Source organism: Mytilus trossulus, chromosome 7, assembly GCF_036588685.1.
Source record: "Mytilus trossulus isolate FHL-02 chromosome 7, PNRI_Mtr1.1.1.hap1, whole genome shotgun sequence".
Taxonomy (NCBI): domain Eukaryota; kingdom Metazoa; phylum Mollusca; class Bivalvia; order Mytilida; family Mytilidae; genus Mytilus; species Mytilus trossulus.
In genome coordinates, this window is record NC_086379.1 from 77,160,351 (window position 1) to 77,174,102 (window position 13,752).

The 13,752-nt window shown below is 29.9% G+C and overlaps 1 protein-coding gene across 7 annotated transcripts in view; it reads left to right on the forward strand.

Moving 5' to 3' along the window:
* LOC134725876 (polycystin-1-like) overlaps nt 1-13,752 on the forward strand; it is an 87,915-nt gene that overhangs the window by 13,473 nt on the left and 60,690 nt on the right. For 6 of the 7 annotated variants that reach the window (XM_063590121.1, XM_063590123.1, XM_063590122.1 and 3 more), the window contains exons 3-6: nt 8,032-8,103; nt 8,646-8,717; nt 10,319-10,390; nt 12,847-12,918. In XM_063590121.1, coding sequence (XP_063446191.1) covers nt 8,032-8,103; nt 8,646-8,717; nt 10,319-10,390; nt 12,847-12,918 — 288 coding nt within the window. The remainder of the gene's footprint in view (nt 1-8,031; nt 8,104-8,645; nt 8,718-10,318; nt 10,391-12,846; nt 12,919-13,752) is intronic. The other variant, XM_063590125.1, reaches the window with a different exon arrangement.

The following is a 13,752-nucleotide window of genomic DNA, read 5'->3' on the forward strand; positions in this document are numbered from 1 at the left end:
TATGAAATGTTCTGTTGATTAATCTTGATGGAGTTGATAGGTTCTTCCAAAGACTAAAATGGTAGGGGAAAGGTCCTTAAACTTATAAATAACCAAACCAAAGTTAACCTGTGGAACATGTTTTAAATTTTGATAATCCTCATGAACTTTTGTTCTAATGAACTATATAATACTTCAAATCCAATTTTCAGAAAATTTCTGTGTGTCTAGCTCCTCTATTAAGAAATTTGTAACTAGCTCTACTACATTTCTACTGGCTTGTACAACAGGCTTGTAGTTAATCATGATACATGTATTTATGGCCATATCAGTTGAAATAAGTCTGGCATCTGAAAAACTCTGACCAATGCACACAGAGTGATACATATGAATATTTTATTGAATCAAATTGTGAATCAAATATTTTAATGTGTCTGTCATTGAAGACCTAATGACGTATATATATAAGATTTTTAAATTGTGATTTTTCAAAAGGATTTCTAAAAAGTACATGCTGCATTAAAGTTATGTTATATGTCTTGAAAGGTGTATGAAATCTTTTTCTCTTCTAAAGAGTTCAACTACTTATCCAATTTTCAGTTAGGTTATTTTTGTGAGTAATAATTGTACTTAAAAAATAATAACATACCTTTTTTGAAGGTAATTTCTTTGTTTTGGCATTTTTTTTTTTTAAGTATTGCAAAATTAAATATTTTAAATGTGAGAAAAGTTAGATTTTGACAATTGTGAAAGGAGTCTAATATTATTAAATGACTTGCAATATATTTTTTATAGAATAATACTAATATCTATATTATTTTTTTTATTTTTTTTAAAGATAAGGTGAAATGTCATTATTTAAAAAAATCATCATAAATATCAAGGGTAGTATTTAATTTATTGAATTGGCCAAACTTTTCCATTTGATTTCAAAGTAAGCACTACACACTAATATAATTGTTGAAAGCTAGTATTAAAAGTTTTAAAATAAAGTATTAAGAAGTAGACGAAACAAAATTAAGAATGATTAGTTATATTGATATTTATATTTTAATAAGAATAGATCTATTATTCTCTTTTTAGCTGCAAAGATATAATAATCTTTAAAAAGAAAAAAAGGATATTTATATATATAGATTTCCTTTTGTCCATGTGACATAGATTGCACTTTGAAAATCAAAACCTTAATGAAATCGGAACTTAGTATTGAACCTTGAAAGTAAGATTACCAGGGGTTGACAGCTCTCATAACAATAGAATACAAGTTTGGTTCCTATTTGGAAGATCTCCTTTTATTTGTAATATTTTGTAATATGAAATCATTTCTATCAATATTGTAATTTTATATTACCGTATTTTATTCACTTATATTATCTAAGTATTGTCAGGTTACATGACATCATCAGGTTACCTGACATGGAAATCTCTTCAACTTAAAAGGGTACAAAATCTCGTTCATTGTTATTTTTTTTTTTACATTTCTGTTATGACCTTTGATGACCTTAAAAAAGACAATAAAAAATTACCATGCATGGTTCTATTGTGCAGTATAGTGTTTTATAGACTAAGTAACTTATTCACTTACTTAAGACAGTTTTAACGGGTTGAATAAGTTTTATTACTTTTAAATTTGCCATTGGCTAATATTCTAATTTTGGAAAGTCCTCCTAAATTTTAATTTGTATTCAGTTATAAAAATAGTTTTATTTAAAATTTCTTTGTTTTTTGTTTGTTTTCCATAACATTTCCCATATTAAAGTTTGACATCTTGAACATTTCCCTATCAAAATACTTAAAAATAAATTCTTTATAATCATGATCTCTATTTCCAGATTCTAATAGAACATGGTTTTAATATTCTCTTTTGTACATTTTGGGTAGTTAAAATTCCTGTTAAACATGTTAAAATATTAAAACAGATTAAGAAGAAAAGGAACGATTAGTTTAAACTTTATAATGATGTGTTTTATTTGTAGTCTGGCTAATTATTCCCTAAAATAATAAGGAGAGGGCAAGGGCTTATCTAGCTGCCGAACTGTAGCCCATAGATCCTTATTCTTTATTTTGACAATTTGCAGACCGTTAGGTTCCACAGCTAAGGCTTATCTGCCCATGCAAATACACTAAAACGAAATAATATTTCACATTGATTATTATGATCACTATCCAGATGAAATTAAAAGAATATTTCTTTTTTTAACAGAATTTTTGTCACTTCCCTGTAAATGTAACAATACATGCACTATGATGCACACATCACCCATAAAATATCGATATTGATATGTATGACATGCACATACTAATTTTGATTGTGAAGAATAAAGCTATAACAGAATGAAGCTTATGGCTTGATAACCAGATTTACTGGAAGGTTATTAAAGTTGGAGGGAAAGATTTTTCAAGATTCTAGAAAAAAATGGTTGATAATGGCTGGTAGAACATACAAAGTTTTTTTTAGACTAAACATATTTATTTGACAGCAAGGAGATTATTATGTTTGACACATTTTGACTTTATAAAGTGATGGCCCAAAATATTCGTAATTCGATTCCTTTAGGCTTATAAAAATTTTAAGGAGTTGTTTAAACATAAACCACCTTTATAAAGTACTGCATACTACGGACAAGGAATCATAGCTTTTCATGAAGTAGACATATTCCTGAATATTCCTTAAATGTAGCAAAATGAAAGCTATAAATTGCACTCCAATAACCACTTTCAAACATACATAGAAAACATGCTTTGAAGTCCCAAGTAATGAGTTGAAATTTGAAATATTACGGTGAATATATATATACTTTGATGTCCTTTTATTTAATTACTGGTTATTCAGATGAATCTAATGAGAAAAAAGGTACTGTTAGGTGTAGGAATTTTATCTTAATTGTGATCTTCAATACCAAAATTAAAAAAGAGTTGGAATTTCAAAGAATTTCAGCCTCACTTTTAATTGATTTTAATTGAAGTTATTAACCAGCAATAGATTACTATAACCTGTAAAATAACTTCAGTTTTAGTCTGTATTTACTTATATTAAATCAACACATTATAACATTCAAATTTCTGTTTAAGTTCCAGTTTAAAAAAAAACCAGGCAGTTTTATTATTAAATGTCAGCAAATAAAGAAGGAAACAAAAATCCATAATATTTGATTAGTAAACATTATTAATGCATATCTTTTTGATTTTGAGGTGGGGGTCTCAGTCGGAACTTTAGCCTAAATGTTTTGATCCTTACTTTAATATAATCAATAACTTGAACAAATAAAGTAAAGATCTAAACATTAATGTATTATGCATTAAGGAGTGCTGTCATGGTACACTATAAGGTGGTGAAAAATTACTAATCAGAAAAGTAAAAATCTCTTCAAATACATGTACCAGGTACAATAAATTTCATCAATTATGTCAGTGTCAGATAAATGATGTAATACTCAGGAGATCAGGTTTTGACCATTGGACTAGTTACCTTTTGGGGAAGTTTTAAGTCCATTTTGAAGGCTTTTATTATAACTTGCTAATATATGCTAAATGGTTGCAACGTTATACTTTTAGGTGTGTGCCAGAAACATTGTTTCTATTTAATAGTCAGGTAGTTATCCTACTAATCTGTGACCTTTGTCAATTAATGAGGTCACTTGAATGAACAGATGTGTGGAGCAATTAGAATTACCTTCCACCATTTTTATACAACGGCAAAAATTGGAAATTGTTTGGTCGTATATTGTAACATTTTAAAAACGAATCTGATTGTTACGTCCTTGATTGTTCTGAATATGCATGAACTATTTGCAACTGGACGTTAAAGGGGCACTAGCTACGATATATATAAAAAAATAAAGTATGATTTTTTTTAGATCAATCATTAATTAAATTGGAATAATGAAATGATAATTTGCTTTTAGCAATCAATTTCCTTTAATTTTGTTGAAATAAGCGATTAAACATAATTTTTGACTGATTCGCTTGCAAGTGAAAACGTCATCATCATTCTAACCGGTATTCATGTGAACTTCAAGTTAACCCCTAGCTAGAGATTGACAACGCATGCATTGTACGTGTACTGGTTATTTAAATAAAAAAAATGTCAACAATGAAAGTGAAACTACGGTAAATCATTTGATTACTAATTCGATGCACATAAAATCATTCTTATATGGTTAAAAACAATTAGAAACATCTATTTTTAATCTATAAAATAAAATCAAACAGACCTATAAAAATGCAATTGCACGTGTTGTTTTAATCTATTCGTATCTTTATTTTTGTTTACATCGCTTATATGGTCATCTGAGGTCAAATCGATAGTTAATTAGATGGCGTCTGGACTAAAATACACACGAAACGAACCTATATATTATCTACCCCATGCTCTGTAAACTGTTTATTTTAGACTTTTGATAGTTTGGATAAATGTTTTACATTGTTATAAACCAAATATGAGAATTTGAGTCCAATCGGTTACAATGAATTTAACAGCTAGTGCCCCTTTAAGCAACCAACAATCAATCAATCATTGCATTCTTGAAAAACAAACATGAACTACAATGTATAAAGACAGACCTATATACATATAGGCAGCATAGCTTGTTCACTATGAGTATTAAAGATTGAATTATAGCTGTTATACTAGAGCATAGTCCTAGATAGCTCTGACATTTGAGATTTACTTTGGGTGCAACTCCGACACACATAGTTAGGCAAAACTTTCCAAAAAGCTGTCACTGTGATCGTCACATTGGCAATAACAGACTACAAAGAGCGTTGATGCTACATTTTTACAATAAGACCATAAATTATACTTCCATAAAGACTTGGATAGTAGAAATGAAAATTTTATTTGAAAACAAACAAACAGAAGCATCTATTTATAGTTTCTGACATGTAATTTTGAATAAGTATCAGCTAAGATCCTATAAACCCTCATGACAAGTACCATTTGGTATGAGTAATTAAAAAAATGGAGGTCGATAAAAATGATATGAATGTTAAGATTTGATTTTCGCAAGATCAATATAGCAGATTGTAAGATAGTATGAGAGGGATTTAAATTATGTCTAAAATCAATGTTAAAAGTCTTAGTCCAAAACCTTTATTGGTAATAAAATCAAACCAAGTTCAACGATATTACTAATGACTTAAGATTTAACCCAGTGTTATATTGTTTTCAACTTTATCATCGCTATTGAGAAAACACCTGAATCAGGCCGAAGTTTAGGCAAAATCTATATTTACATTTCTTCTAGGTCCTTTTAATAAAAGCTATAATATGTCAATTATGTCATTCCTGAACTTGATATTGAATTTGAAACCAGTTCTAATATAAATCAGTAGATTTGATGTAAGAAATTTTGTGACTCTTTATTTTACCTATAATTATATATAAACATCAAATTGATAAGCTTTAATGTTGAAATTCTTAAAGGAATAAAAAATTAATGTTTGAACATTAGTTCAACTAGCTATAGTTTTCTGGTTGTCAAATTATATTTTATTTTCATTTCAAAGCATTTTTACTCTCATATTTTTCAATATTCTTTGACTTTTGCGGATATTTAGTACATTTGAATATATGATATCGTTTTAATCCTTAAAGTTCTGTTTTTTTATGTCCAGTCAGATCCCAGTCTGTTACCTTACAATCTTTAGGCAGTATTTGACCAATACTTGACATGTTTTAGAAGGATAAATGTTGATTTATCCCTGTATGTAGCTAACGATTTCTCGAGGAGGTCTAATTACCTGTTCTTTGGTCCAGATTTGTGATAACTAGTGAAATATAATGTTATGCTTCAAAGGTTACAGTCAGCTTTTAGTCGAGGGAATTCGTGTTTTTAAAACTTTGGTCTACTTTTCTGAGAATGTGATGAAAGCAGCAGTTATGCTTCAATGAATTTCGGTCAGACTTGAGGGATAATGACTTTAATAATGATGCAAAATTATTTTTCTTCATTGTATGCCTTATAATAGAGACTACTTTAGATTAATGAGGGAAGACCAGGGATGACAACAAGTCTATAGTTTGTTCAATTTTTTGCCATGATATTTGGTATATTGATTCCAACAATACTTAATTCAATGAATCATATATGCAATGTTAGATCATACAGTACTATAACAAATAGAATCTACAAACAAGCAACATTGCTTTGTCTTTAAAGAATCTGTCTTCAAAAAATAATTACATACAAAATTAGGAATTCTAGTTGAAGAATGCTCCGTCAAATTGAATAGATTAAAAGAAAAACAGTTTCCTCTCTGACAACAAGTATTTATATATACTAAATAACTCAAGACAAGCACTGACTCTATGATTTTGGGGCTCCTCTGTTCATGAAACTCTTACAGAGCATAAATAGTAAGTTATACTGGAATGTTAATGACTTACAAGGAGTTTTTTTTGTAATATGTTTTGAATGAGTGGCTGAAACATGAAAATAGTGTCTAATTTCTAATTTAACAATCTTTCTAGCTCAGGCCCATTGTAATAAAAAGACCTCAATTTAGTGTATATTTTAGTTAGTTACAAGACAAACATGTTGATAACTTTTCCATGACAGATTTAGTGAGTCTATTATACCTTCTACCTTGTAAATTTTCATCTAAATCCATTCAGATTAGATAAGTCAGAAATAATCTTGTGTTGGCGTTTTTTTTATATAATTTATAAAAATGATTAATTAATTGTAAATAGTGTGTTCCATGGAATGTGACTTCTTGATACTTTTTCAAAGATCCAATTGTCAGAATCTATTGGACAAATTTGAACCAAAGTTAAAGTTGACTTGAGTCATACAATTTATGTACTAAGGGGTTCTACCTTAAATTTCTGTCTACTGATTAATATCCTCAGGTTGAAATTACAGATAAAAGAAATTAAAGAAAAATCAAGAAAGTGGCAAAAAACAAAATATTGTTTTAATGTCTATTCCTGGTACTGTAGTTATATTTTTATGCCTCATCTAGATGCATTCTGTTTTTCGGTCTGTGCGTCTGTGTGTTCATCTGTTCATTCATTTGTTGAATCGTTTGTCTGCCTGTACTGCTTAAGGTTAAAATTTGCAGTCATAGTAGTTTTTGATGCAATTGAAGTCCAATTAACTTAAAACTGAGTACACATGTTCCCTATAATATGATCTTTCTAATGTTAATGTCAAGTTTGAATTTGACCTCATTTCACAGTCAACTGAACATAGAAAAAGATAATGTTGATGGGGCATCTGTGTACTTTGAACACATTCTTGTTTTATAAGTAACTTCTGATTGTACTGAAGAAAATGTTGTGTACTGTACTGTACAGTAAATCCAGAGATATCTGATATGTTTTTATGATTTCTAAAGAAAGTCAATGGTATGGATGTTGCTAAAGATTAGACACACATTTTAATTTTGATAGCACTACTTGTAAGTAGTATCTTATGAAAGTGCAAAAATTATCTTATGTTTTTGTACATTGCTCAACAATTGTATTAATAAATGCATGCCAAAATTTCTATATATATATATCAATGAAACAGCAACCCAACATCACATAAAATAGCCATTTAGTAGCCCAGAAACTGTTTTCAACAATAGATAAAAGAGGGACAAAAGATACCAGAGGGACAGTCAAACTCATAGATTGAAAATAAACTGACAACACCATGGCTAAAAAGACAAAGACTTACAGACAAATAATAATACTCAAGAAACAGCATACAAAAATAAGACTAAGCAACACAAACCCCACCAAAAGCTGGGGTGATCATAGGTGCTCTTGAAGGGAATGCAGATCCTGCTCCACATGTGTCACTTGTCTGATCCATATGTGGCACCCATCATGTTGCTCATGTTATTACAAACCCCGGTAAATAGTCTATATTTGGTAGGTAGTATTTAGGGTATAGTATAGACTAATGCCTTCATGGTATAAAGGTGTGAAGAGGAGTGATTGGATCTTCTAAATCTTAGAACTTTTTGTTGTTTTTATTAATAAATATTGTATTTTTTCATTGATCTTATTGATAATTATATAATTTGAATATGCCTTAATGTCAATATTTTATTTTTCAGTGATCTGAGTGATAATAATATAACTTCTATTGGTGCCAATGATTTATCATTTTTGACGAACCTGGAGGAATTGTAAGTTCTTTGAAATTTACTTATCTTGTCAAAAAAATTCGGATATATAAGTAAGAAGATATGGTATGATTGCCAGTAAGACAACTCTCCACAAGTGACCATATAGCACAGTATTTAACAACTATAGGTCACCATATGGCCTTCAACAATGAACAAAGCCCTTACCTCATAGAAAGGCCTCGAAATGACAAATGTAAAACAATTCAAAGGAGAAAAGTAACGGCCTAATTTACATATAAAAAATGACAAAAAACAAATATGTAACACATCAACAAACGACAACCACTGAATTAAAGGCTTCTGACTTCGAACAGGCACATCCAAACAGAATGTGGTGAGGTTCAACATGTAAGCAGGATCACAACTCTCCCCTCATATTGTCTGTCTGTTCTTAAAAAAAACTGAGATTTTTTTTATATTTGTTTTGCATCTATATTGAATTGAATCAAGCATTCTAATATTAGCCACTGGAGTCCTAAATATATTAGAGCAGCATAATAATATGACAGGTTTTGACATGTCACTATTTTTCAATATTTCAGATACCTACAGGGGAATAATTTAAACAGTATTCATTCAAATGCTTTTCATGATAATGGTGATTTGTTAACTATGTGAGTATAGACATACATCAGGCTGGCTTAATAGTTCACTATGTGTTATCATTGCTTTTATCATTGACGGATCCCTCTAAATATAACTGTAGGTGTGTTATCATTGCTTTTATCATTGACGGATCCCTCTAAATATAACTGTAGGTGTGTTTGATTCTACAAACCTAACAAACACTCCAAATGTCATACAGCTTGTCTGATTCACGTTTGATTCTGTGGTAGAAAATATATTTGATCATCACATTAGTTTTTACAGTTTAACCTCCTAGTTAATCAGAAACATATGAAAAGCAAGCACCTGTCTTGTAAAACCTAGTTACTTTATAAGTAGAACACACAGGTGAGTGAAATTTGTGTACATGACATTGAATTATTGATTAGGTTATGGTGAGGAGTTTACTAGGCTGGTGCACATTTTGTATAGAATGAAGCTGAGACACATGCATGACATACATAGAAATTAAATGTTTTCAGTTGCTCTGTGGGTGACTTCTGTATTAATCAATATTCAGCTAATTCAGTCACAAATGTAGAGCAGAAAATCTGCACATTTTGTAGGTGAACTATTCCATGTTTTCTCAAAGCATATAAGGATGTACAATAAGTTTTATATTGGTAAAGTCACAGGACTGATTTAGTTTTAACATCCAGTGTTTAATTTGTGATCTTTTATGGTACCATTTTTATAAATATTTTGTTTTAGCACCAGTTGCAGTTATAAATCATATGGCTTTAAAAATTATTCTTGAATCAGATATTTATCTGATTAATGAAATACTTAGATGTGAATACATGTATTAAAAAACCCAACTAGAAACATAATGGCTTAAATACTCAAAGCACAGTGTAAGAATTGTTTATGTTTTCTGAAATAAACAAAAATGTGGGTAAACATTGATAAGACAGCAACTAAAAGACAAAGATAACAAAGACAACTAGAGGCAATCATAAAGTGTATAGCAATAGACGTGTGTCTATAGGTCAAGATCTAAATCGTACAGAGTCTTTAAAAGTTATAAATTTAACAGAAACAATAGAAGATCTGCAATAAACAGCCAATTCTCTAAATAATGGAAAACTTTAAGATCCGACCTACAACAACTACTGCAGAGGTTGAGGGAACAGGCATATGAAAATGTGACAGGGTTTAACTAGTTTCTTGAAATCTCATCCTCTTTTCAGTTTCTCCTAACCTTCATTCACCTCATATAAAAAAAACTAAAACAATGCTCTACTTTTTAAAAGAATGTAAAGGATATGGAATTTATTTTTTGAAATGGTGGTTGGGGCATACATAGTTTCCTTTATCCATCCTTGTTTGTATTCTTGGAAATGTAACAGGTGAATTTAGGTGAAAAAGGTCAAAATAGGTCACACTGCATGACCAGATATATCTCCATGTCAACAATTTATTCCGTTACTACATGTTCTTTCAGTTTATAGCAATCTTTTGAAAAAAAGCCTGTTATTTTGAAACTGATGAGGAAATATCTTTAATTATGATAACTGTGTAAATGGATATCAGGTCTACTTGATTTTTTGCAAGGACAAATTGATCAAGCAGGTAGCCTATTTGAGTTCTAATCACTTGTTTTCCACAGAAACTTGTCAGATAATCCTATTGCAACCCTTGAAGATGATTTGTTTAAAAAGACCAAGAAATTAGAAACAGTGTAAGTCTGCATTTGGTTTATTTCTGGTATTAATTTTATACAATTTTATTTTCTTGACATTTTATCTTGTATTAAAACTGGCTTTCTATGTACATGTAAATACCTTCATTTTCAGGAGTAGGGGCATGTTACGAAAAAAATCCATAAGAAATCTAGGTCATGTGTTTGATAAATGACAAACCCTTTGCATTTAAAACAACCAGGACTCTTCAGAAGGGTTTCTATGTGAACTATTTTAAGGGAGATAACCCTTAGCCCTATCCATTATACCTTTGTTTTTGGTTTGCTGTGAATACTATGCACCCTTCTCTTGAGTGAACACACTTTTAACATATAAATACATTCTTAACCTTTTTCTTAATGTGCCTGTAATATTTTCCACTGGACTTTAATCGAAAACAATCAATCAAGTTATAAAAAAGCCACATAGGATTTCATGGATTGATAAGTTGGTTTTGCTATGATACAAGAAGACGTTAATATAGTTTTATAGCCTTATTTGGCTATCATGTTCAATCTGAATAGAATTCAGGTCCTATGTTTAAGCTTTGCTTACAAGAATTTGACAACACTCCATTTCCCTTTCTGTTTTTTAAAAAAACTTTTCGGAATCATCAGGTTTTGTTGTAATGTCATTATGATACATACTTTCAACAAATTGAAGGCAGAAATTTCATTGGCTGATATAACAATTACCAGAACAGAAAGAAGAATGTAGTGTTGTCACAATTGTGGACACAGTATTTTAATCAGATTATATTGAGACTAGATAAAATTAAACTCAAGTTATTGTTTCTGTTTTGGATCACTTTGATTAATATTTTTTTTCACTTGTTGATCTTAGTAGTAAATCATTTTATAAACTACATAAGCAACAATCTTCAGATTAAAAAATATATTATTTGTACGTCACAGTTACTGTAAACCAACTAATTTTCATTTTCGAGAGAGATTTTTTTTTTCACTAGTTTCACAAGAATGTAAATAACGTGAATATAAATCATTGCGAATATTTAAAACTTAGGACTTGCCATTCTCTTATTACATCAAGAACATCGGAAAAATTGCGAAATTAAATTGCCTTGAATTGGACGAGAAAGGACTGCACGTGAAATAAAGTACTGTAGGAAAACAAGTTGGTTTACAGTATATAAAATGAACAAAAAAGATTGGATCCTCATTGAAAGGCTACATATTGATATACAGGTGTCCGCCATAAGTATTTGTAAAAACAAAATGGCCGCCATTCAATGTAAATCTGCACATGAAAAAACTTGAACTATTGAACAACGATTGTGACATGGATACTACGGTCAAATCTTGTTTACCCTTCCGTGACTTGACAATTATTTTTGTTTTTACGAATACTAATGGGGGAGTACTGTACATTTGTCTGTCATTAAACAATAAATAAAACTGCTTTGATTAACTTTTATGGAATTTAAAGCTCTTTAAACACTGTATACTGACTATGAAGACAACCAAGTTCCACATTGAATTAGAGTTGTCTGAATTGTCATTTGGAATTATGTATGATTTTGACAATAAAATAATTGATGGTTATTTATCTCTTCAATGAGTTTCAATGCAAAAACACAAAATTATTATTATCCTATCAATTAATTTAGATGTATGGTTGTGTGGGTGTTTTATAATTATAAAATCAAACAGCTGAAACACTAGATAAGTGGTCCTTTCAGCCAAAAAAGAATGCATGGATGCATGGATGTTTTAAATTAACAAAACTTAATTGCTGAAACTTTAAATTAGTGTGGGGGTCCTCTCTGGCCATTTTGGATGCATTTCTCATAAGTGTTTATTAACATTTTAAAATTTATCCAATAAAGTTGACATCCTGTTCCGTTTTGATTATTTTGATCTTCATGCACCAATAATTTAAATGTAGATAGTGCTTTTTTTAGTGATTTTACTTGCAACTAATGCTTTTAAGTGTGAAAAGGTCACACACTCTTAAAAGTTAAGCATTAGTCATAATATAGAGGTATAGAAAAATGTTTAATTGGTTTCTTTTTGTAGCTTTCTTAACAAACATATACAAATAAGATCATTCATATTCTGTTGCGAATCATTATTATAATTGTAATATTGATATCAATCTGTATGTTGTATTTTACTTTGCTTTTTTCACTAATCTGTAAAGTGTCCAGTTCCATTCTATTTCATTTCAAGGGGCTTTATTCTTGCACCTAACATAGCAGATGTTAATATTTGTTAACTGGTTTTAAGTCAATATACTAATAGTGTTCTTTATTTTGACAAAGTGTTACTGGTATAAAGTATTAATCCTAACCGGAATTTTGATGAAGGAAATTATTGAACACTTATATAGGTATTTTATACTAATCTTACAATTTAAAATTGAAGTCTTCTCTTTTATATTTGGGAATAGATTTTTGACATTAGATTGATTTTTCTATGTTTTTATTTATTTTCAGAAACCTTAGCCATACACAGTTATCATCACTTCCAGATAACATTTTTCAAGATGTTAGGTGCTTGAAAAATTTGTAAGTAGTGGGCTTTGCTCATTGTTGAAGGTAGTACAGTGACCTATAGTTGTTAATGTCTGTGTCATTTTGGTTTATTGTGGACAGTTGTCTCATTGGCAATCATACCACATCTTTATTTTATATATTGATGGGTAGAAGTATGACAACTGTCTAAAACATTTGTATGCTGTGGATTCACCAATTTATGTGGATATAAAGAGATGGGGTGGTATGATTTATACCAATGAAACAACTCTCCCCAAGAGACCAAATGACAAAGAAATTAACAGCTATAGGTCACCAATTTTTAAGGATATTTTCAAATATGCTGTTCTTTATTAAATGATATAGCATTGAGAAATGTTAACTTTAAATAAATAATTGAAAAGACATACAAGGATGAGACAGCAACCCAGAATCTCATGCAAACACAATAAATAGTTGTCATCATATGGTTATAATTACATCATTCATAGAAAGCATGTCAGTTTTATTAACCGGATTTTTGTGACAAAAATGTCGTTTATTAAATTGGGGATGCTCGGTGGGCGGTGCATTAACTCAAGAACCGTTCAACCAAAGCTTTTAAAATTTTAACATGTTGTTACTGACAACTAAATGAAGGTCAAGTTCAATAATGGCCATTTTGACTTTTACCGTTCAGGAGTTATGGTTCTTGAAAGATTGAAAAATGGCGTTTCCAGTCGTGTCCGTGCATTTACGCATGAACAGTTCTACCCAAGCTTCCCAAATTTTAATATGTTGTTACTGGTGACAAAATGGAGGTCAAGTTTAATAATGACGATTTTGACTTCTACCGTTCAGGAGTTATGGTTCTTGAAAGATTGAAAA